Here is a 24873-nt window from a genome sequence, read left to right on the forward strand (position 1 = left end):
AAACATTTTTTGGGGGAGAAAAATTAGGGGGTAGCCCCCCCTACTCCCCTGGCTACGGACCTGATACTGCAGTTTCCAGTGACCTTTGTTCCAAATAAACCAGCCTGTGCTGGGACCCCTGAAACCTCTCATTGCTCAGAGATTGTGGTGTATGTAACAATATGAAAGCAGAAAGCTAAGGAATGACAATGACCATGAATTTAATTTCAGGCCAGGGTGGAGATGGGATTGGAATATTGCACTTCCCCAGGTGCAGACTATTGCACGTCAAAGCATTTGGAAAAATGCAACCTCACAACTGGAGTGCAACCTTGAGAGAGAGGCATTGTGAGGATGTGTCCAGCCAACAAGAAATGCACATTTGTTGTTGTTGTTATGTGCCTTCAAGTCAGCTACGACTTATGGCAACCCTATGAATCAGCGAACTCCAACAGCGACTGCAGGAGCCTAGAATGTTTGTGAGACAGCCTGTAAGATTCAGTTTGCTGCATTTCCATGTTTATGTCTATTTTGTGCAAGCGAAATTCAGAAGAAAAAGTAGTCCAAACCTTTATGCTAAGGAGTAAATAAAGCATTTTCTGGGAATAGGGTTATGTCTGGTAACACTATATTTAGGGAGCTTTTCAAGACACAAGAAAATAAACAGGAACATAATTCTGCATATGTCCAATAAACACAGCTTGATTTTGATACCCAGGGCTATATTGACTCTGGAGCATCACAGAACATAGCATTAATTCCAACTTAGCCAAGCCCCCTCCCCCCTGAAAGGTATGTAAAGCTTAAAAATAATGAATCTATCTAGCTATATATATGTCAGCCTGCCTATATTTAGGAATCCTTAGCCCATGAGGACTAGACACTGCTGTGATAATAGTTGTAGTGGGTGTGCAGCAGGAAATCCATTTTTCCCCCATGGACGGAAGACCGGTCCCCACAGAGGCTAAAAATGCCGAATCACTTAACAATGAAGGAAAATGCCCTGCTGAACTCCACCTGACCTTTGGTGTGCCTGTTTCATAAAAAGCAAACCTTAAAAATAATCTTGATGAATTATCTGTGCATCCTTTTGAGACAAGTGTAGAGAGAGACTGATGTGTCTGGTAGAACTGATTCTTTTCTGGTACGGGCTGCACCGAAATAAATATTGCATATCTCCCGTGAATGCCCCAATGTAGTGGGAAGCAAGGTAGGCCCAGGCTTCCATGTGTCCCACCTCGTTTGGCCATCCCTTTCTCTGCCTCTTGAATTGAGCAGAACTCCAGGCATGCTATCGAGCAGGCAGGTGGGCTGGGGTGCTGGATGAGACCAACAGGTCAAGGAAACTACCCCATTGCACTGGGGCCAAAGTTTACATGCACATTCTGCAGCTTGCAGCCTAACAGTTCTAAATGAAATAAAAGATGCTTGCAAGGGTGGAGCAAGGCAGATGATCGGAGCTAGTATCAAAATGGCATAATACTAATATGCAAACCCATGGCATGGCCACACTTGAAAATACAGTGCAGGGTTCTGGTTGCCCCATCTCAAAGAAAGGATATTGCAGAGCTAGCTGGAAGAGGCAGAGGAAGGGGCAACCAAAATGATCAAGGGGCTGGTGCCACTTCCCTATAAGGAGAGGTTGAAAGCTTGGGGAGTTTTTAAAGGTAACTAAAGGGGGACAGATATAATCAAGGTTTATGAAATTATGCATGGTGTAGAAGGACCATAGCATAGGGACAGAGTAAGCTTTGCATACAGAAGGTTGCAGGTTCAATTCCTGGCATCTCCAGGTAGGGCTAGGAATGTCCCCTCCATGAAATCCTGGACAGACACTGCCAGTCAGAGCAGGCAGTAATGAGCCAGATGGATCTATGGTCTGACAGGGTATAAAGCAGCTGCCTATATACCTAGAAAGTGGACAGACATTTTTGTCCCTCTTTCATAATGCTTGAACTCTAAAACCCTGTCTGGCCATTTTCCACTCCTGTGTTTAACAACACAGGAACAAGGAGTGTGGCCATGTAGGGTTGCCATGCCCCTGATGTCACATGCTTCTCCCTTGACTTCCATACATGCAGCATGTACCTTTGAAGGGAGGGGACCTTTGCAAATATCGATGTATGTGGAAAGCTTCCCCAGAATCTGGAGACCTGGTCATTCAACTATATGAATGAAGGCCCTCTCCCTACAGACGTTTGAACTGCTCATGCATATATCAAGGGAAGCCTTGTTTCTGGGGAATAAGAATGGGAGAGGACTATTTTTCTCCTGCTCAGGTTGCAGGCTTTTCAGAAGTGTCTGATTGGCCACTATGGAAACAGGAAGCTAAACTGAAATGCCCTTTGATCTGATCCAGCACGGCTGCTTTTATGTTCTCAGGAACCAAAACAACAAAATTTCTTCAAAATGAAACACTGAAACACCACTGCCAGTTATCACCAATAAACATATCCAACCACTAATGGAATAATACTGTTATGAGCATGGGGGTTGGAATGGATGATTCCTGTGGGTCCCCTTTCCAGCCTGTGATTTGGAATCCTGTGCCTTGGGGCTGGCTCTGCCAGCCAGATGAATTTCTTTTGTTAAACAAATAGAGTGGCTGGGTAGTTAATGGGCCCAGCAACTGATGAATGAGCCAGGAAGATCCTTTTGTCATTGAAACTCTTCAGGAGAGCCTTCCCCCCTCTCCTGGAGCCTAGGAGAGCTTTGTGTTTTTAGTTGTGTCTGGAAAAAGGCTGGTAACTGGAGGCAGGTAGAGAGACTGGCTCTCTGCACCATGACATTTGGGGTGCCTCCTGTAACATTGATGGGAAAGCTGGATATTGGACTGCTGATGCCTTGAACCCCCTCCATCTTAAGCTCAGGTTGGAATGTGTGTAAATAAATAAACCATATTTCATAAAGACACCACAGTCTCCGCTGACCGTCTTCCCAAAGGAAACCAAACCCTGGATGAGCGCAGGGATCCCTGAGATCTCACCGCTCGGAGATTGGAGAGGCACACAACAGTACTAATGGGACAGTAGCTGCAGATTCATTTAAACAGGTGGGGCATTCAAATAGGTTAAAGTGTGCGTTGCTAAAGAAATGCTTTTGCCACTTTTTCTACCATTTCTAGAAAATGTGCTGTTTTAGGAAATATACTTGACTATTTCACAGAAAGCCAGGGTATAAACTTTGGCAATAAATAATACGTATTTTATTTCAGAGCATCCTGGTTCAATTCAAAAACAACAATGTGATCCATCCTGTCACAGCGCTAAACCTGTGGGAAGTAACCCCAATTGGACACTACTCTGCTCTTCCCTTTCTGGCCTGTCTGAGACCTTATCCCAGTCTGCGTCTGTGTTGGAATTGCTGTTTAAGGTGTTTTTAAAGCTTTTTTTTTTTTTAAGATGTTTTTAAAGATGTTTTGGTTTTAATATATATTTAAAATCTGTTTTTAAGATGTTTTGGGGTGTTTTAGTGTTTTTGTTTGCCACCCTGGGCTCCTACTGGGAGGAAGGGCGGGAAATAAATAAATAAATAAATAAATTCCATTTTTCATCCAATTCACGTGAGGCAGAGATGGGGCTAAACGAATGCCTAGGTGTGATAACAGACTGGATGAAGTCCAGCTGAAAGGATCTCAGGTAGATAGGCTAGACTTCTCTTTCTCTGAAGCCTTGGAGAGCTATTGCCACTCAATATAATCTAAAATGGGTCAATATTCTGACTGTAAAAGGTAGATTCATATGAAAGATTCATGGCTTTTTATAAGCATTTTTGTCACTGAGCATCCTTGTGCTTTGCCCCTGCTATCCATCCTATATATTCTTTTCACTTAAAGCGTACAAGTAGACAGGAATAGAGCATGATAGCCTTGCTGTAATATTCTGAAGCAGGACAATCACCTGCAACACAAGGCAAAGTTGGATGTCGTGTGAAAGAGTAACACATTGTCAGTCCTTTTTGATTGGGGGCACTGTTTGGATGTTTCCATCTCAGACAATGACGCATCTTGAGACAGTCATATGAGGTTGTCAGATCAAGCCAGGCTACTGGTCCATCTAGCCCTATATGAGGGGTGGGGAATCTCAGGCCCTCAGAACTCTCCTCAATCTACACCCATCACTGGTTCTGCTTTGCACCCGCCTTAAATGTTTTTGCCCGTGCGTTTGAACTCTGATAATTCTGCTTTCCTTTTCTGGATGAAAGACAGAGCGGGTTGTGCGAGTGTTTATAGACACTAGCCTACTATACACAGGTAAAATTTACATTTGTTGATTTGCTCTCTTTTCCACACACCCACTGTCACGCGGCTCTCGGAAAGTTACCTAGAAGGGAATGCGGCCCTCAGTCTGAAAAACGATTCCCCACCCCTGCCATCATCTATTCAGACAAGTAGTAGCTCTCCAGGGTGTGAAGGAGATGTCTTTTGAAGTGCTGCTTCCTGGGATGCTTTTAATCAGAAATGCCAGGGATGAAGCCTTGGGTGACCCTGCTGACACCTAACGTATATGGCGTGAGATTTGCTACTGAGCTGTGGCTTCTCCATTTGTTCCTGAGCAAAGTGTCAGGTTTGTCCCCCCTCCATGAGTGGTCCATTTGCCGCCGTTTCTCACTCTATGCCCATGAGACCCTTTATGCCACTTCTGGCAATTGAAAGAAAAGATGAAAACAGCAGAGTCTCTTTTCCCTCCAACACATTTTTCTCTCCCTCCACACTTCCCCCTTCCCAACTCTTCTCACGTGTCTTCAGTAAATGTCACTTCTCACTAAAGACATCCATTCTTCTGCTAGACAGTATTTAAAAACTCCCTGCAGATTGGACAGTACCGTTTGGGAAGAAAGCAAGTTTAATGTCTTGTGACAATGAATCAATTTGATTAAAGTCTTCTGAAAGACATTGTGAGGCATCTGTAATGTGTGATGCGTTCAGGGTTAAGCCAGCCACAGAGGGCTTTTTATATTCCTTGTTCTGCACTCTCCCTGGGACTAACAATTCATTGGAGATAGCAGGAATGGATCTGACACTCTGTTGGGAAACACCAGAATCAGCACTTTAAGAAAGAAATGCACTGTAGCCTGCTGCTGGTATGATTTCTGCACTGTTGGACCAGTGAGGTAGTGTGGGAAGCATTTGGTTCCTCAGGCTCACAGGAAGATTCCTGTGAGGGTCCAGGCTCTGGCCCTACAGGTATGGGAGGTTCTTCTGGGGGTTCACGTCTATCAGGTTCAGTGGCCTCCTGATCTCCAGCAGATCAGATCTCACAACCCTGCACCAGATCTGGCTGGAGACTCTGCAACCTCTGGCTCCGAGTCTTAATTGCTGCTGGACTCCGGGTGAAGACAGAAACTTTGTGTAGTTTGATAAACAATGACCAAAGAAATAAGCCATAGTATCATGAGAAAAAAGTAACAGCTTTATAAAACTTGATCAACATCCAACCTGAAAACCCATCTTTTAAATATAGTACATTCATGTTCTACTTCATATACAGCTTGTTTATGATATACTTCCACCATATTTTCTTTTTAAAAAAATGAGCTAAATGAGGAAATTACTTCCCAAAGACATCACAAGCTATACAGACAAACCTAAGAAACAATCTTTAAAAATCCACAGAAGAATGAAGGGCAGATTCACTTTGAAATGTCACATATGTGCGGCTTATAAATAAACCTCTTCATTCCTTTTAGCTTGAAAATAGACAGTGTACATTCCATACTTTTTCCTCTATATTTGAGGGTGGTAACAGATGAAAAGATTCCCGCACAGCAGTTCTATTAGCATTAAAATTTGGCCAACAGTCCATGCAACAAACGATAGATTACTGTACGAGGAGCCCTCCAGATGTTTTGAACTACAACTCCCATCATCCCCAGCAAGCATGGCCAATGATCAGGGATGATGGGAATTGTTTTTCACATCATCTGGAGGTCACCACATTGACTCCCCCTGCATTACTGTGTCCTTGCTCAGTTGAGCTCCCCATAGTTCTACATCTGACATGCAGGGGTGCCATTTTGGATTTGATTAGAAGGAACAAAATATTTTAGTATTGGAGAGGACAAGGTTCACAGCATGGTTCAAAGATCAACTTTTGGAGAGATTCAAGATTAACTTGCAAAACAACCCCTCCTACAAACAACCCCCAAAAAGTGTATCTCAAGAGCTTTTCAGAGGCGAGATTCAAATCCATCATGTGTAAGCAGAGCACAAAGCACTTCCTGTTGTGCATAGGAGTGGGGGGGAAATCCTTTGGCAATATCTCATACCTAGGGGCTTTTTAGTTTAGGAAAAAGGTGACAAGTAGGGGGCATGTGATAGAGATTTATAAAATCATGCATGGTATAAGTGAATCTCTCTCTCTCTCTCTTGTTGGGGTTATCTAGCAAAACTGATTGATGGATTCAGGACAGAACAACAGTGGGAGATAAATATCCCGGCCTGCTTGTGGGCTTCCTGGAGTCATCTAATTGGCTACTGTGAGAAACAGGAGGCTTGACTAGATTAGCTGTTGATCTGATCCTACAAGGCTCATATGTAATTACGACAGGAGGATCCTCTGACCTTGGAAGGGAGCTTTTATGAGGGAGGCATGTGGAGCTGCCACTTGAAGAATGAGCTTGAAAGCTTTTGTGCATGAGTCAAGCAATGCCTCACACTGCTTTGGATCCCAATCTGTATCTTACAATTACCAGAGATATAGGTGCTAGGGATGGGAAGATCTGTCAATTTCAGTTCTCTCAGTTTCTAATTTTTCCAATGTTAATTTCAGTTCTCTACATTTCTGCAGCAATCTGTGATTTTTTTAAAAAAAATCCTCATGAAAATTCTCCACTGTTTTAGTGTGAATTTCTCCAGATAAACACATTTTTGTAGGCAGTTTTGACAAAGGTACACATTTCTGCAAGCCATCTCACATCATATCATGCCTTTTTGCTGTTATTTTCACTTATATATTCATTTTTATGCACACTTTCCCCCAATGAATGCATTTTTCTAAATATTGTAACTGCATCCCAAAATTCTAATAAATGTGAATTTTGAAGGATGGCTGTGTTTCGGTTCTTATATTGTTTCGGAAAGTGTGAATTTGATACATTCTGCTTGAAATGCGGACTGAATCAAAATTCTCACCCATCCCTAATAGGTGCTCCTGAGGAATAATCTGAAACAAATGCTTGAGGGCACCAACTGTAGGGAACATGGGGTTCGCATACTGGACTTCTCCCTGCAAACACTGGCCTTTCCCCCTCCACTCCTGAAGGTCTGAGAGAGCATTCCAAACATATGTGGTTGAATCCTGCCCAGTAATTGTTCCCAGAGGTGGGAAGGAGTCTAAGCATGCTCACCTGAATATGCTTAGAATTCCCCATCAGACTTTAATGCTCAAAACAGAAAGGCTAGTGGTGGAGGGGTGGGTGTGGCATGCATGGGGACATGGCCCTGCATCCCTCACAACAGGAGTAGCCAATGTGGTAACCTCCAGATGTTATGGACTACAACTCCCATCATCCCTGACCATTGGTCATGCTTGCTGGGGGTGAAGGGAGTGGTGATTCAAAACATCTGGCAGGACAGTTATCCCGCTGCCCTACAGTTTGTGCCCACATGTATTCTTTTGAACACCTGAATAGAGCTTTGGTGGGGGTGGGGGCAAAAGAGCAGCTGCCCCCTGTCAATGCCACCCTTGTTTCCCCACACAAATTTGCCATGCAGAATTTTGTAGTGCTGCTGACCACCTGACAAGCAGGCATCTGTTTAGACCCTTTTAATCTCAAACTGTTGCCACTTAAGTTAATAAATATATACAACATTGTAGATTTCAGTGAATATAAATAGCAAATATGGGTGCAACCCTGACAGTATTTCTGTGCACATCTGCTTCACTGGGAATCTTGGATGTGCAAAGATTGCAGATCAGGATTTTAATGCAACAACCAAAACAATATTAATTAAAAAAATTCTAAGATAACTCTGAGCTATCCCAGTCAGACATATAAATATAAATAAGCATAATAGAGAAAAACATTCCCCTCCCCCTTCAAAAAAATTAATCGTTACTGCTAGCAGCAAGTGGAGAATGAAATATCAGAAAGCTGAAACTACACACGTCTCACTTTTACCAAATGGATCTGGTTTCCTAGCATTTCTAAGAAAAGCTTCTGGTATAATTTGTACATGGTGAGGCTGTGGAGGAACTTGACTACCTTCCGGAGGCCCTGGATCGTTGTCTTGGGGAAATGGTATGTTTTCAAATGCTTCAGCCCATACATCAGGCCTTTGATGGTGTCTTGGTCTCTATTCTTTACTCTCCACAAGTTCAGAAGCTTGAGAACCTGTTCTGTGGATTTGCACATCCTCAGAATATGGTCTATCTCTTCTTTCCCTAGTTTTTTTCCTGGTAAGTTTTCCATCAGGATGTTGAGTTGCTCAAAGGTTACGTTGAGATGGCCAATGTGTTTTGAGATGCTATTTTCACAGTGATCGATACCTATGAAAGACAAAAAAAGAAGCTTGTTTATATGCATTTATCATGGCTAAAAAGCGCAACGTTTCTTCTACCTATCCCACCCCACAAGTAATTTTAGGCCCTAAGGCAAGGGTGGGAGACCTGTGTTCTTCTAGATGTTGCTGGACACCAACTCCCATCAGGCCCAGGCAGCCTGGCCAATGATCTGAGACGACAGAAGCTGTAGTCCAACAACATCTCTGGAAGGCCACATTTCCCCAACCCTGCCCCAAACTTGTCTCATTTCTGCACCCCTGCCCCAAACCTGTTTCTTTTTGCAGTCAAGAGCAATTTCACACTACAAACTGAAATCAATGAAAGGACCTCCTATGAAGTGTTCTTTGATTATGATGCTATCAAGTCTCTGTTAGCTGGCTTTGCTGTCTCTCTCAGAACTACAAATCCCAGGGTTCCTTTGCTCGACAGCCATGACAGTAGGGATGGGATCTACTGGCCAGTACTGGTTTGAAACCATTTCATCGACGTAACTGTTCTTTGTCTCCTAATTGCTGCTTTTACCAATCTGGGGTTTTCCCCTCACAAAAAATATTGATATTAATATCAATATTTTGAAAGGAAATATTGACAAAATTATCATTCTTGATATGGAAATAATAATGGAAATGATATGATAGGGAAATAATAATAATAATTGTTATTGTTTAAACATCTTTAAAAAATCTTCTTTTTTAAAAAAAAAAAGCTTCAAAAACATCTTAAAAAGCAATTCCAACAGAGATCCAGACTGGGGTAAGGTCTCTACTTAAAAGCCATGGAAATAGCCATGGAAAATCGCTGCATAAAAATCCAATCCTCAACAATAGGAAATAAACAAAATGATGGAAAATTCGGTACCAAATCCAAATTGGGTGGAATTCTAGCACATCCCTACATGACAGCCGAGTTGGTTTTGTAGCACAGAGTGATCAACACTAAGGAGTCTGTATGTCTGCAGTTTCTTCCCATTGTCCTGCCTGGCCACCGCTCTGCTGACCTCATCCCTTTCCTTTACTATGTCATCACCACCGCATCCCTCCAAAATATAATGTAAGGTTTGTTGTTCTGTGTGATGCAGCGAACCCAGTTGGCACAAGAGATTGCTAAGAGTATCCCGGTTAAAGGATTTCAGGTCCGGTAGAGATTCAGACGCGTTAAAAGGTTTAAGAGTCTTTATTCCAAAAGACATTCAGTTACAAGAATCACAAGCTCCAATACAACCCCCACTCTTTGCTTTCGGTTTGCCCAGCGCTTATATCTCATTCCGTGCCCTTGCTCAGCAACATCTGCAGTTTGGCCTTGGCACGAACACATTGCTGGCTTAACCCCACAATTGCCTGTTTTACTGTCCTTGTGGAAATACATTGCTTCTGAGCACACAACAGCCCCCACCTCCACAAGACAGTGGACAACAAGGTTTAGTATCGATTTCCCTGTGAAGGCTGATCAGACGTACTGGGTATTGATCACTAAACCTATGTTTGGAAATCCTCTAATATGGGGGGGTTGCCGCAGGGGGACAGAATAATCTCGGCTCACCTCTGTGCACAGTTGGAGCAATCTCAGCTGACTTCTGCGCACAGTCGGGCAGGGAAACATATGGATAAAGTGTAGCTGTGCACAATGTGCGTTATGCTTTTGGGAGCTACAATGGCCAGTTTCAGCCTATTACTTTGACTGTTGCAATAATCTGGGCACTATAACAGTTGCAAGGGTAATCCTGTAGCCAGAGAAGCGAGCTTCCCCCTACATCCCCCGTCACTTAGAACAGTGGATGAAGATCTGTCAGTGGTGCTGCATGCCCCTGCAGTAAAGCATGCTGTGACTTGAGCATGCGTCTTTATCACTGGGGCACCAGTTCTTTGGAATCCTCGTCCCTTACAAGTGACACAAGCAAGCCCCAACATTGTTCTATTTTTTGACATTTGTTGAAAACTTTTCTTGTAAGCCTTCCCAAACTGGTCTATTTTAACTCTGCAGTTTTTAAGTTTGTTGGTTTCTATGTTTTAATAGCATTTTATGTTCTGTATCATAAAATCATAAGATCATAAAATACTATTAAAACATAAAAACCAACAAACTTAAAAACTGCAGAGTTAAAATAGACCAGTTTCTGTACACTGCTCAGGTACGCTCTGAATATAGAGCAGTTTAGAAATTCTGAGTGACACGAATAATAAATAAAACTGACTCAATGTATGTGCACATCACCCTGCTTCCATGTGATGCCTAATGGCATTACCTTGCATAATGTTCTTGACCATAATGTGATCATTGTTCTGCTGCTTCCATAATTTCAGTAGCTGAAAGGTCTGCTCCTGAGGACTGTGCCTTTGTTTAATCCTTTCTACAGTTTCCGCATTGACCTTTATACCTGGCAGACTTTCCTTTAACAAGTTCAGCCAGTTGGATGTGGGTTTCGTAGGGACGGCAAATCTGAAGAATGCTTCCTCACATAAGGTTACATCTAAAGCAAGAAGAAGCAGAAGACAGACATTGAGTTTTCAAAAACTGACTGGTCTTGATTAATCATTCAAAAATTGTGCTTGCATGCTTTCAAAGAGTGTAAAGTTCCCAGCAAGCAATGTTTTACCAAGGCTGCATTCGTATGTCCACTTACACTTTGACCTGTATGACATAGTATGCCACTACCCATGTGGTGTAGTATAGTAATGTAATGAGGCAAGATGGCTAGACTATCACACAAAACCATCTAAATTGGTGGTCGCCAACCCAGTGCCCATTGGAGCCCTCCCACAGGTATCCCAGACTCTGAGCTTTCTCTTTTTAAAAATAAGTCCCCAGCCCTCCTAGAAATAAAATTACGAAGCAAAATGTGCAGGGCACCTTCTGTGAAATGAGCCAGACTGGCTACTCCCACATGTCAATATTTTTTGCTAATGAGTGAAGTCAGAGTTCTGATTGATGAGTGACTTGTTTGGGCACCAGACGATAGGAATTCCTGGGGTCCGAAACAGCTGCTGTTTTTTTCTCCCCTTTAGGGCACTTTTTCTGCTTCTGTCTTATTTTCTAATAGTCCTTGGTATCTCCATAGTTAGTCCTTCCCTTTGTCCTAGTAACTGGGATGCATCTTTCATATGGTGGACCTGATCGTCTGACACTAGGTACTCCCTAGAAGTTATTTTCTGCAAATACTACTACACAATATGTACAAGTGGATGTCAACGATTCCCTGCCCAAAATGTCACATGCAAAATTTGAAAAGTTTGCAAAGAGGCGTAGGTGTGTCCCCTGCAGTGCAGGAGCTGATGTTCAGCCAACTTGTGTTATGCCATGCCCATATGCATGGGACAAGCCACTTTTGTGACTGGTGCTCTCAGTACTCTCTCAAAATTTGAAATGTGCCCTCTAGTCCTAAAAGGTTGGCAACTTCTGATCTAACTATAAGACAGATAAATAAAGAGATGACTACACTAGAGGAAGAAGAGACCACCTAGATGGTAAGGCCTCAGAAGGAAAGAGGTATGTTTTTAAATATAAGAGGCAATAGGGCCATCAGAAGGGATAGAATGCCAACAAAAAAGAAATGAAAGAGTAAGCAGAGCAGAGATCGGAAATGTATGAAGAATTTTTTTTTTGGCATTTCTTTCTCTGATAAAGGCAGAAGAATTTCATTGTTGGATCAGGTCAATGTCCAACTGATTTGTTTCCAACAGTGGTAGAGTAGCCATGTGTCCTACTTAAAGTACAGCCCTCTGTTTAAAGGTCTGCTAAAGGACAGTCCTCTATTTGAAGGCATCCTCCATTTGAAAGGTTATCTGGTCCAAGTTCAGTTTAAAGACTTCCCCAGGAAGCGAGAGCCGAGGGTGTGATGGGGCTTAAAGTGAGCACCTTGACTGCAGACTGAGCAGGCACACAGGTCATCTGGTCACAGGCCCCATCTGCCCATTTAAAGCACTATCATACCACTTTAAACAGTCATGGCTTCCCTAAAGACTCCTGGGAACTGTAGTTTGTTAAGGGTGCTGACAGGAGACCCAGAGCTATAATTTCCAGAGTTCCCTGGGAAGAGGGTTTGATTGTCAAACCACTCTGGGAATTGTTGCTCTGTGATGAGAATAAAAGCCTGCTAACAAGTCTCAGTATCCTCAACAGACTACACTTCCCAGGTTTCTTTGGGGAAGCTATTTAAAGTGGTACAAACGAGGCCCCAGTCTTCCCCACAAAGTTTAAAGTGGCACGATACAGCTTTTAAGGCATGCTGCAGATGAGGCCACAGTTTTCCCCACTATGGTGAGATGTATTGTATCTCTATTTATTTCTAAATGTGCATCTATGCATGTAAATTTAGCATTTGTATATTTTATGCAAATCCGTGCTCTCTTTTTTGGCAATGTGTTAAGTGGTCAGCCAGATGCCTCTGGAGCTTTAAAGCATGGTGTGAGTGTGAGGCCCTTCTCCAAATTTAAAAATGCAACCAGTACAAATAAAATAAAAAATAATCCCCCCACGCATCACTAGATATTTAGAGGTACAGAGAAATTTCATTTGGCTATCCTGGTGAATTGCCCTAGAGAGAGGCATCCTCCATGAATTTGTCTAATCTTTTAAAAGGAGTACTGGTGGCTAATGACAAGTGCCACCTCTTGTGGCAGGGGATTCTAGAAACCAGGAATGGGGAACCTGTGACCCTCCAGATGTCATTGGACTCTAACTCCCATCAGCCCCAGCCAGCATGGCTAATGGCCAGGGATGATGGGAGTTGGTGTCCAGCAACATCTAGAGGGCCACAGATTCTCTGCTATAAATGAAGTGTTAGAAGTGAATGGCCAAGTGAGGCGGAGCTGCTACACTAGCTTCCTGGTAGCTGGGCCGCTATTACTTACTGAGAGGGAGGGGTCAGATCGCAGGGAGGTTGGTGTGGTGTAAACACACCAGTGGAGCCAATCCAGTGCTCCTGCCAGTGCATTTGCACCATGTCAGCCTTCCCATTGCTTTGATACCATTGCCTGTGTAGAGAGGCCCCATTGCCTTGTATTGAGAAGTACTTCCATTTTGAGTTAGTCAGCTTCAAGTTACTCCCTGCTTGAAGTGCAAAACTTAGCAGAAAAACAACTCATCTATCTCCCCTTAAGCTTGCACATACCGATTTCACATTGCTGATCTGATTTGTCACTTTTTTCTCCTTGGCACACATTGTTGCGTGTGGCATCTCCCTTGCGCACCGTTTTGAGGCCCAGTGCGCTGCAGTTAGTGTGCTTTTGACAAGCTTGTTTGGATGATGTTTCACTGGAGAAATAGCCTTCTGGGCATCTCTTGCAAACTGTATCACTTTCAGGGGTACCTTGGGATAAAGGAAACAGGCAATCAAAACACTTGGCAATCACTTTGTATCTAGCACTTCAGGGACTTCCTATATGGCAAAAGGCAACATCTCAACAAGACTCAGCTCGACTTCCGGGAAGGGTGACTTCGCTTGTGCCTGCTTTTGGGACGGGCTCCCGCCTCAAAAGAAGCTTATTCAGATATAAATCAGTCAGAACATTTTTTTTTTGACTGATGAAATTTCTCCCAGGCAGGGAGAAACGTAGAGATCAACCTCAAAAGCCTGTTTTTGTTGGGAGGACTGGATTTCATTAATTTATGAGATAAGGTCCAGCCAACAGTGCCGGACGGACTTTCTAACAAGCTCTATCTGCTTAAGCGATACGTTTATCTTTTCTTTAAAGAGAGAACGGACTAACAGGCAAGCACCCTTCTTTCTATTATTTTTTTTACTTGGTTTAAATTGTTACAGCAAAAGGAGATTTGTCAGATTGATCGGCTTTGGACAACTTCTGGGTGAGATATAACTCTTTTCTGTTATTCACGAAATTAACAGCTTATCTCTGTTTCTGTCGCAATTCTAGTGCATTCTAAAGATAATAAACAGAAGAGGGATTTCTATTCCTGATTTCTACTCTATTCTACAATATTCTACAATATTATATTGTCTGGGACTATTCTCTTTTTGGTCTATTTTATTTTGACGAATCTGCTTCTTCACGACGCCACTAACTGTTTTGATGCTGGGAACTAAATTTGTTTTGCATTCTTGAACATAGAGAGATAAGGCAGGTTGCTCTGTTTATACTGTGATGTCATCAAGCCTGGAATATTAACCCAATTGTTGCTGAAATAAGAAGTGGTTCTTCTTTTTTTGTTTTGCTTTGTTTTCGTGGTTTTAAAAATGGCAATCAAGAAAGTGGCTGAGAATCTGGAAGTAACTATGTTTCAGAAAATAATGGATGAGATTGAGATAACGAAACAAACCCTGCGACAGGGTAGTAAGGAGCTGAAAATTGAACTGAGCAAAATGACGCAGGAGCTTAAAGAAATAGGGGATCCTGTGAGAGAGGAGAATGAGATCAGAGATGACAAAAGAAAAAATAAAGGGAAGATACAAGCCCTGGAGATTGGAACAAATGTGGAATTGGAAAAAGATCTGGAGTTTATGGATTTTAGAAATAAAATCTACTGTTTGGAATTTAACGTTATCTCTGAAGAAATTAATGAAGATATTAGAGATAAAGTTATCAATGGCTTGGATAATCTTCTGGACTGGAATGATGTGATGGAGCTTGATATAGAGAAAATCTATGGAATTAACTGCAGCCATGTGACAATGGAAAAACTCTTAAGAGATGAGCCAGTGCATTTTGTAAAAAAGAAGAACACAGATATGACTTTACAACAGTATTTCAGCAACTTATTCAGAATGGATGGCAAGAAAATATTTGGGATAGAGGAAATTCCCATCAGACTCTTATTATATGACTATGGTTACAACAGCAAGATTATTATGGAATACTGATAATGGAAGATTGGACACTGAAATTACTGGACTTAACAGGACTATTGAAGATGGAAGATGGAACTAATAGGGATAATGGAATAATGGCTATTGAAATTATTGGACCTAACAGATTCTGATGAGATGGATTAATCGAAATGTTTATTTGGACTATGGTTATGACAATAAGATTATTATAATTATTAACGAGATGGATTAATTGACATGTTTATTTGGAGAAAAATTGATAGATATATTTCTTAAAGAATTGAAACCTCTCTTTGACTTTTTGTGGAAAGAATAAAGTAATGTTTATGAGATTTGATGATTAATTAAGATAACTACTGGAGGAAAGTGATTTTATAATATGATTTAAGAGACAGGATTGTTATATATTGTAGACCTATAACTGATTTGATATGTGACAAATGGGAAGTCAACATTTTATTTTTTTTGTTTAATCATTTTTGTTTTGTTTTGTTTTTTGTCTTTGAATGTTTTATGATTTTGTTTTCTTTGTCTTATGAAAATTTGAATAAAAATTATTGTTAAAAAAAAAAAAAAACAAGACTCAGCTGAAAAGCAATCATATAAGTGCCTGATTTGTGTATTTCCAAAGATTATGTTCTAAAGGGGAAAGCTCATTCCCCAGCACAGTTCTGTCAACTGATGTTTTAAAATCTCACTTCCTTTGTTTTATTAGTAAACGGCACATTCAGAAATATTACACAGGACCGTACCGGCCTCAAAGGACTGTCCCATTTTAGAATATAGTTGTGGGAGACTGTATTATTCGTATGTTCCTTCTTTGAATCTTCAGATATGTAATTTGGCCAAGCAAAAGTTTCAGATGGAACTTGGTTGGCACAACTGGACACTGCATATCGTGGATCCATATGGCATATGCACCATACCAGTCAAATGACAGTGGGGTGGTGGGGACCTGCCAATTCCCCCCCCAGAAGTCAAACTGTAATGATCCAGAGCTAATCCAAAGTCAACTCTGCTCAGAAGGTTAGATAAAGAAGATTGATTACCAGCTTCGTTTCCTATGGGCCAGCTCACCACATCACGACCCTATGAGTACCACTGAGTAGCATTTTACATTTCCCAGAGCATTGTGAGTGGGGCCCACCATTTAAATTTCCCATCAGGTGTTCCAAAACACTGTGGGAAATTTAAAATGGCAGCTTGTAATCACCCACTCCATCATTCCCATGGCCCTGCCAATGGATGTTGGCACAGAAACACATTTTTTTCAAACTTTGAAGGAATTCTCCCACCTTCAGATAACTCAATCAAATGCTTTCCCTTAAAATCTGGCTTGTCACGCTAATGTTCCACATAGCATGCCAGCCATGTGCTATATAGCCTGCTGGGTGCTTAATAAAACCAACCTGTGCAGGCAATCTGGATTTTTTTTTTAAAGGAGGGGTTTATCGAGCACCTGGTGGTCTGTGGTTTGGACAGGGCTGATTTAAGCCCCTTAACAGCTTCCCATTTCTACATAAATGGTAAAACAGGTGTTACATTTTTCAAATTAGGCTGGCATTTTCTGTCTCTCCTATGTAAATTAAAGTCCTTGCTTGTATTTAGTTGACATAGATTTGACTAGAACATGAAATTAAAGTTGTATAGGTAAATTATGCTGCTGGATACACTTAAATGAGTTTCCAAAGATTTTAAAGCTAAGCAGTAGCTCAGTAATGCAGCACAGTAAAGATTATGTATTGATCATCTTTGGGGTTGACTAGATTAATGCATAATCCCTAAAATGCTAATGTTTAATAAAATGAACTCTATCAAATGCATATTTGATCAAATTGCTATTGCAGAACAATCAACTTGGAAGATACTGTGTACAGATGAAAAGTTTGGAACTTGGAGAGGAAGAAAATAGTGAGTCTTTCTTTTTGGTAAAAGATTTGCAGTGATGAATGAAATGTGGACTGCCAGTCAAGAACAAATACTGCTGTACTCATTAACTGTATGTAGTTTCTCATATATAGATTTCACACAAAAATAAGAATTGCTATTCTTCCATATTCAAAGAAACAAAAACTCGTTGGTTGCCAGTACACTTAAGTAATAAACAGTATGGATTGAGCCATACATCAACTATCCCAGCATGAATTACCCCCTGCCTTTGATATATGAAAGCCAAGCACTGCTCCATATCCCCTTGTCAAGATAAATGTTATTTGCAGGGCCTTCTCTAAGCTGGCCCCATTTCTGTGGAATTTCTATCCCAGGGATACTTGCCTGTGCCCATCATTAGAGACTTTTCAGAAGCCTGTGAAGCATCCATTGTAAAAAAAAAAAGCTTTTGGTGTACTTCTGAATGTTAGTCCTGCTTTCATCAAGATTGTTAATATTCTGATTGTGGGTATCTATTTCATTATACTAAAAGAGGTATATCTAAAAGAGGTATATCACCTACTCTAACACTATATGTATGCATGTATTTATTTATTTATTATTTGATTTAGATCCTGCCCTTCCTCCCAGCAGGAGCCCAGGGCAGCAAACAAAAGCACTAAAAACAGTTTAAAACATCATAAAAACAGACTTTAAAATACATTAAAACAAAACATTAAAAACATTTTTTCTAAAAAGCTTTCAAGACATCTTTAAAAAAAAGGTTAAAACATTAAAAAGTAATTCCAACACAGGCGCAGACTGGGATAAGGTCTCAACTTAATAGGCTTGTTGAAAGAGGAAGGTCTTCAATAGGAGCCGAAAAGATAACAGAGATAGCACCTGTCTAATATTTAAGGGGAGGGAATTCCACAGGGTAGGTGCCGCCACACTAAAGGTCTGTTTCCTAAGTTGTGCAGAACTGACCTCCTGATAAGTTGGTATCTGCAGGAGGCCCTCACCTGCAGAACACAGTGATCAACTGGGTATATAAGGGATAAGAAGGTCTTTCAGGTATCCTGGTCCCAAGGTGTATAGGGCTTTGTACACCAAAACTAGAACCTTGAAGTTGCCGGGTAGCAAATGGGCAGCCATTTAGAGGATAGACAACTGAAGTACATTTTACATTTTTAGCCTTATGCCACTTTCACCTTACACGCAACATTTTAGAGTCATTTTAGACATTTTAGAGTTTCTCTCTCCTAGTTCAAATGCATTTCTTTTTTTCTCCCAACCTTCCCAAGGTCTTAGCACATACTTCTAGCAGTACTGGAAGACACTCACTTGTTTCTAGACAATAATTTCCTTATTTTTTTTAAAGTGATCTTCAGTGATAGAATTAGATTTCCACCGGTAAAGAACACCTGGGCTCTTTTTTAATCTCCCTCTCTCTCCCCCTCCTGTTTTTCTTGGTGTTAAAAATACATTTTCTACAGTCTTTATTCCTTCTAGAAATATGCAATATTACCAGCTTGTCTGGCAAGGGAATTGCTGGCTGTTTTAAAATGTATATATATTAATAATGGCTTTTCTACAAGTATCCATTTATGACATTGGTAATTAATTACTGCCACACATTTGCGATGACTTCTGCTATTACACTAATATTGTTATAATTACTCTCCGGGTGCTATATCAGTTAACACTTCTGCTGTTTGTCAAGATGCACAGAGGCTTGAAACAGCACTCTTCCCAATGAAAAATGTTATTAGTTATAACCCATAAATACTGCATCCCAGATAATGTCCCTGTGAACGAGGTCAATCCATCATGTTTCTCATTAGAATGCAATTTGCTGCTGCCATTAAATTACCCATTACAGGAAGAGCAGAACATTTTGCCACTGTGAACAACGTTACTTTTGGCGACATTCCAGGGAGATGTTTAGGAGGACAATGGCTGTTTTTCATGAGCATTGCAATAAATTTACTATCCATCCATTACCTCCAGGCATGTTCATTTTGGAAAGCTGAAAGCTATGCAAGTGTGGATGTGTGTGAGTTACGCAAGTGTGTATGTACTGGTTTTGTAGGTCCATGTAGGCAGCAAAAATATGTTTATTACATCCCTGGCTAGGTTACCATGCACGGTTGATGGCTTGCATTTTGCTTGCTGAGCTGTAAGTTGTACAGGCTAATTTAATAAGTGTGTACCAGGAATGGAAACCTGCGGCCCTCCAGATGCTGCTGCTCTGCAACTCCCATCATCCCTGACCACTGGGCATGCTGGCTGGGGCTGACGCACAGTTCAAGTCCAACAACCTCTGGAATGCCACAGGTTCTCCATCCCTGTTATACACCAACCTGACAACAAAACAAAACACAAAATTTACTAACCTACCAAAAAAATACCATTCTAAAAAGGTGAATAACATCAGGGTCTCAAACCAGAAACTCTGGCCAACATGAATTACTCTATGCACCACTGTCCTCTTAGGGAAAGGTGGGGCAGGATCTTCCTGGGCTGGTTGTCTGGAAAAGTTTATTTCTCACCCCAGGCAAACAGGCAAGTGGCCATCTCTGGGAAACAGGCACATACCTTGCTCAGCAACACCAAACCCCAGAGGGCATGCTGTGTGCTTCAAGCAGAATTCCAAATCAAGGTACCGTCCTTCAACACACTCACAAAAGCGGTTCCGGGTGCTGCTACATTTGACTTTCTCATATTGCAGCTCGTTGCACACCACATTGCAATACTGGCACTCATCATTGCTGCTCCACTCATCTGTGTAGTACTGATCTGGACAGGGGGCACACTCAGTCTTTGATGAAGCCGTGCAATGCTGTTTGACGTAGGTTCCAGGAGGGCATTGATCACACAACAACTGACGGGAGATCGTAGGGTCATAATGGAGGTATTTGGGGGGAAGAGTCTCCTGGACAGTCCATTTCACAGAGATGTCTAACAACTAATAGAAGAGACACAACACAATTTTAATGGTTTGCAACACACTGATTATTATTATTATTGTTTCTCAGATGCCTTCTACTTAAAGTCTGAAGGTGACTTGCAAAGAGAGAACATACCAAAATTGCATTCAAAGAGTGGTATCCAGTGCTGCTCCTACTCAGAGCAGGCCCATTGAAATTAATCAACATGACTAACTTAGATCCACAAATTTCAGTGGGTCTACCCTGAGTAAAACTTAGTTGGATACAACCTAAAATAGCCAACCAAAATTTTAAAAATCCTATCCCATAATAGTTATATGATCTTGGTACAGTAGCTAACAATATCCAACAGGCCAAAGACATATAAAATATCCCCCCGCACGCACATGCATACTCACACACACACACACACAGCAAAATACCATTATCAGCACCAAATACCACTCATTGTCTAGGAGAAGAGGAATGTCTTCATCTAGTGCTGAAAATATGTTAAAGTTGGTTCCAGGCTGGCCTCACTGGGGAGATTATTACATAGATGGGGGGATACCACCAAAAAGGCCTTTTCTCTCATTGGCATCTTCCAAGCATGTCTCAGAGGGGGCACTTGGAGGAGGGCCCCATTACCTTAAAGATTAAGGGCAGCTCTGAATGCTGCAATTTGTTTTTGTTTTGTGTGTCTGCCATCTGGAAAAGAGTCAAACAGTGAAGGGCATGCACCTAGAGAGAGATTCAAGATGGACAGAAAGTGAGTTTCTTAGAAACACTAATATACAGTTGTGAACCCTGCATAGAAACCCTACATGATGAATGTCACATGACATTCATCCCTTTCTCTTGTATAACCTTCAGCACTATTAAATGGCCTGTAAAACATTAGCATACTTTTCAATGCTGTTGCGGAGTTTCAGTTAAAAAAAACTACTGATAGTAGTTCTACAAAGTAGAACGACACAGTTTTCATGTTTTTCAAAAATATCCCAGGAATAACAGGAAGTTTATCATCTCAATTTTTTTTCCAGAAGGGGTTTTTTGAAAGGGAAACACCATTATATTAATTTCCTTCTCAACCTGGACCCCGGTCTCCAAATGGAAGCCAAATGTGATTTGGGCCCCCCACCTATGTGAAATAAATTTGGATTGGATCACAATACAGCCCACGTTCTTCAAGCATCTTTTCTTTCAATCACAGCCTTGTGAAAGTAAAGAAACTAGTTTTTCAGCATACAAAGATATTATGATACTTCTTGGCTTTGGGGGTTTCACACAGACCACAGAAGAATGTTTGGATTTACTGAAAGAAACAGATAAAGCACCCTCTGTTTTGCATTACAAACACATCCTGAAGGCTAGTTTTCCTTTGAAAACCACTGTCAAGGTCTGGATGGGATCCAAAGTCACATCTCTAAGTGTTGCTACTTGCTTCTCTACATAATGTAAGAACATCATCTTCAGACTATCCTTGCCCCTGTTGTTTGCATCTGATTTTTTCAGTCCTACTGATTCTGAAGCTGGATCTATTTTTTCACATGGATTTATGCCTTCCCTTAAGCAGGTCAACCCCATTGTATCACCAAAAATCAGTAGGGGCAGAAGTCCATCCCCCTCACCAATGAGCCATGAGGCAAAAGGGTCCTTGTTCTCTTTGTGTGTGTATGTGACATTTTCCCACCCCAGTCATTCCTAGGATTTATGCTATTTTCCTTCTCCTGTGCAAGATTTCTCTCAGGAAGAAGAGGCTGTATACCTAAAAATATCTTTCTGTCTGTGTGGGGAGCATATCCCCACCAAAGACCCTTGAGATAACAGGGCTCTTGCTTTGAGACTGACATTTTCACCAACTCCAGCCTTTTCTGGGGATCTATGTTGTTTTTCCCACTACCACACTCTCCCTCCATTCAAAAGAATACCAACCCCAAAACAGTAAAGACTGTCCTTGTGGGAGAACCACTACAGTTTTCATTCTCAAATTTGGCAGGTGCCATCTCCTCAGAAGAGATGGCGAAGCCTACAAATTTCATCCAATTCTGGCAGGAAATGAAAACACTATAGACATTTCCTTCATTTTTTTTAAAAAAAATCAAACTTTAAAAAGTGTCCTGCACAAAAATCCCTGGATGTATCTGCTTACACTTTGTCAGCCTTAATCCACTCTGGAGGTGTTCCTATGCCTGTAAATTTCATCCACTTTGGCCAAAAGGGGGAAACATTTGTAGATTTTAGATTCCCCGTCATAGTGAATAGGGAACACGCTTTTCACAGTGTGGTTCACAATCTGGTTTACAGATTAAAACAGAGAGATCACAGAGTGACTCAGAAACTGACTGGGATGTTTAAAAATGCTAAGATACAGATACAAGCAAAATCTTGAGACTTGTGCACATCCCTAGTCAATGAGTCACTATATTGGAGACAAGCCTTATGCTATGCTTCCCATGTCAAAGATGCTGACTGCACTTTCACAATTTGAGATTCCTACATCATGATCATAAAGGGCAAGAGCTTATACAATTGCGCCTTTGACCAGCTCCTGTTCAAATAGGGAAGGACCCTAAGAATTGCACCCTGGACTGTTTAGATTAGAATTTAAAAACAACGAAAGGTACAATCAAGCCAAAATTAAAATTAAGCACATGCTTTCCCCCTGAAACAACGGAACTTAAAACTACTTTTTGCTTCAGCTGGATCATTCCCAGCTTGCTTAATCTTTACACACACACACACACACACACACACACAGAGAGAGAGAGAGAGAGAGAGAGAGAGAGAGAGAGAGAGAGAGAATCTGCTAACATGAATTACCAGTATTTGGAGATGCCTTTTAATCCTACAATAATTCTAATAATGGTTTCAGTGTATCCATACTATAGAGAAGTGGATTTGTGTTCTTTTTTAAAAATCATACTGGATATACTGCTGTTGTATGTTGTTCTTAGTTTTAATGACACACAATCCCCTGGGAAATGGGATTTGTACAGAACTCCCCAGTGGATTGAGTCCTATTTTTAAAAGAGAATAACAGAAAAGGCTTTTGTCTTTGTATATCAATGGCATCATTAATTCACCAAATGCACCATCCATCAATGAATGCATGAGGCAAAGTTGACAGATAAAAGGAAGCATTCACAGTTATTTGGTCAGCCTTTCCTCCACTTTGCACAGGATGAAATATGTTGAATAGCTTCTAAGTAATGTCAAACATCTCTGTGTATTAGTCACAGAAGGCAAACAATTCCCTGCTCTGGATTCTGATATCACTTTCAAAATATATTTGTATGGTTGTATCCAACACTCAGATAGACCCATTGACATGAATGGACATGATTAACTTAGGTCTATTGATTTCAATGGGTCTGAGTAGAACTTCATTAGATACAGCCCATAGTTTTTGATTCACAGCTTGCTCTCTCCACAGAGTGGGACATAAATAAATGTATCCCCACTGTATATCAGACAGAGGGCAACTAAAAGAGAGGAGAAAAGGAGAAAGGAGAATTCAAAAATAATGCACATGACAATCCAGTGACTTTGGTGCACACCTGGAAACACCAATGTTCAGTGCAGCTCCATGTGAGCAGGAATTGCCCCATTCTGTTTAACATCATAGGGTACTTTACATGTTCAGTGGGAGCAAGCAAGTGGAATTTTCCCACTTGGGCAGAGAACATGTGCAAAGATCTGGATTGTGATCGTTTACATCAGCAAACTGGTGGCAGAGCAGAAGTTCCAAGGTTCCCTGGCATCTTCCCCTAAAACCATCAGAAATAGCAAGCTCTCTTGGAAAGAACTCAGAGAGTTCTGCTTGAGACCCTGGATAGCATCTGACCATCAGAGTACATAATACTGTGACAGATGAACCAGTGGTCTGTATAAGGAAACCCCATATGTTCATACATAGCACAACATACAAAGCTAAGCATGTTTGCTCACAACCCAATCCAGTCCCAAACATTTGCTCCTGTGTTTTCTAGTCCTCCTCTCCACACTGCCTTAATATTGATAATATTAAACAGAGAATAACATTTGCAGTGGCATAAGGATCATCATATGAGGGTCAGAACTATGAAATTTAGATGGCACCTCTATCTTGAAAATGTGGCATATTAATTCCTTTACCCCAGAAGCACTCACAATTTCATCCCTTGTCAAAGGTTTGCTCCAATGGTCCACTGTGATTAAAAACTCGCATGCTTTCTAAAAGACCTGAAGAGGAAAACTCAGTTGGCAGAGAACAGAGAAATGGTATCAGCACTCCAATCATGTCAGTTCCAAAAGCAATCATCAGTCTCTGGGCAAGGACTTACCACAAGCATGCAGCACAGGAACTTGTTCATTGTGGTTGCTTTAAAACCCTCAGGGATCTGGGAAGGCGATCAGGCAGTTAGGGAGCGCTCCGGTCTCGTAGCAGCTTGCAAACACTGGCCCAGCACATTAAAAGCTCGTTTTTATATATATCTATGGCCCCATGCAACAGGAAACCTTGGCTCAGCTTTGAATACTCATTCCCTCCCCACAATCACTTTCCTTTTGATTTTTTTTAGAAAGGAACCTGTAGATGATTTCATGGAACTTCTTTCAGCAGTATTTAACCACAAGCTGGAAAAAAAGGAGGGAGTGTCAGGATCCGGGCACAGTAATGGGTTAACTAATTACTGTCTGCCAGCCACCGCCTCTGCTGTATGTTATAGCTGCCCACCCCTTTTCTGGGCAAAGAGGGGGAGTCCAAAACAGACTCACCTCCAGGACAACAAGGGGTGAGTTATTCACAGCTCTGGCCCTGGCTGTTACA

At 41.4% G+C, this 24873-nt stretch overlaps 1 protein-coding gene across 1 annotated transcript; it reads right to left on the reverse strand.

The window, feature by feature from the left end:
• Window positions 1–5395: 5395 nt before the first annotated feature.
• TNFRSF11B (TNF receptor superfamily member 11b) lies at window positions 5396–24630 on the reverse strand. The gene is made up of 5 exons (XM_061607474.1): window positions 24389–24630; window positions 19732–20101; window positions 13591–13788; window positions 10726–10950; window positions 5396–8468 (listed from the first exon to the last, which is right to left on the reverse strand). The coding sequence occupies exons 1-5, from the start codon at window positions 24416–24418 to the stop codon at window positions 8080–8082; spliced, it is 1212 nt and encodes a 403-aa protein (XP_061463458.1). The 5' UTR covers window positions 24419–24630; the 3' UTR covers window positions 5396–8079.
• Between the last annotated feature and the right edge of the window lie 243 nt (window positions 24631–24873).

This window comes from Rhineura floridana, chromosome 1 (assembly GCF_030035675.1).
Source record: "Rhineura floridana isolate rRhiFlo1 chromosome 1, rRhiFlo1.hap2, whole genome shotgun sequence".
NCBI classification, from domain to species: Eukaryota; Metazoa; Chordata; class Lepidosauria; order Squamata; family Rhineuridae; genus Rhineura; species Rhineura floridana.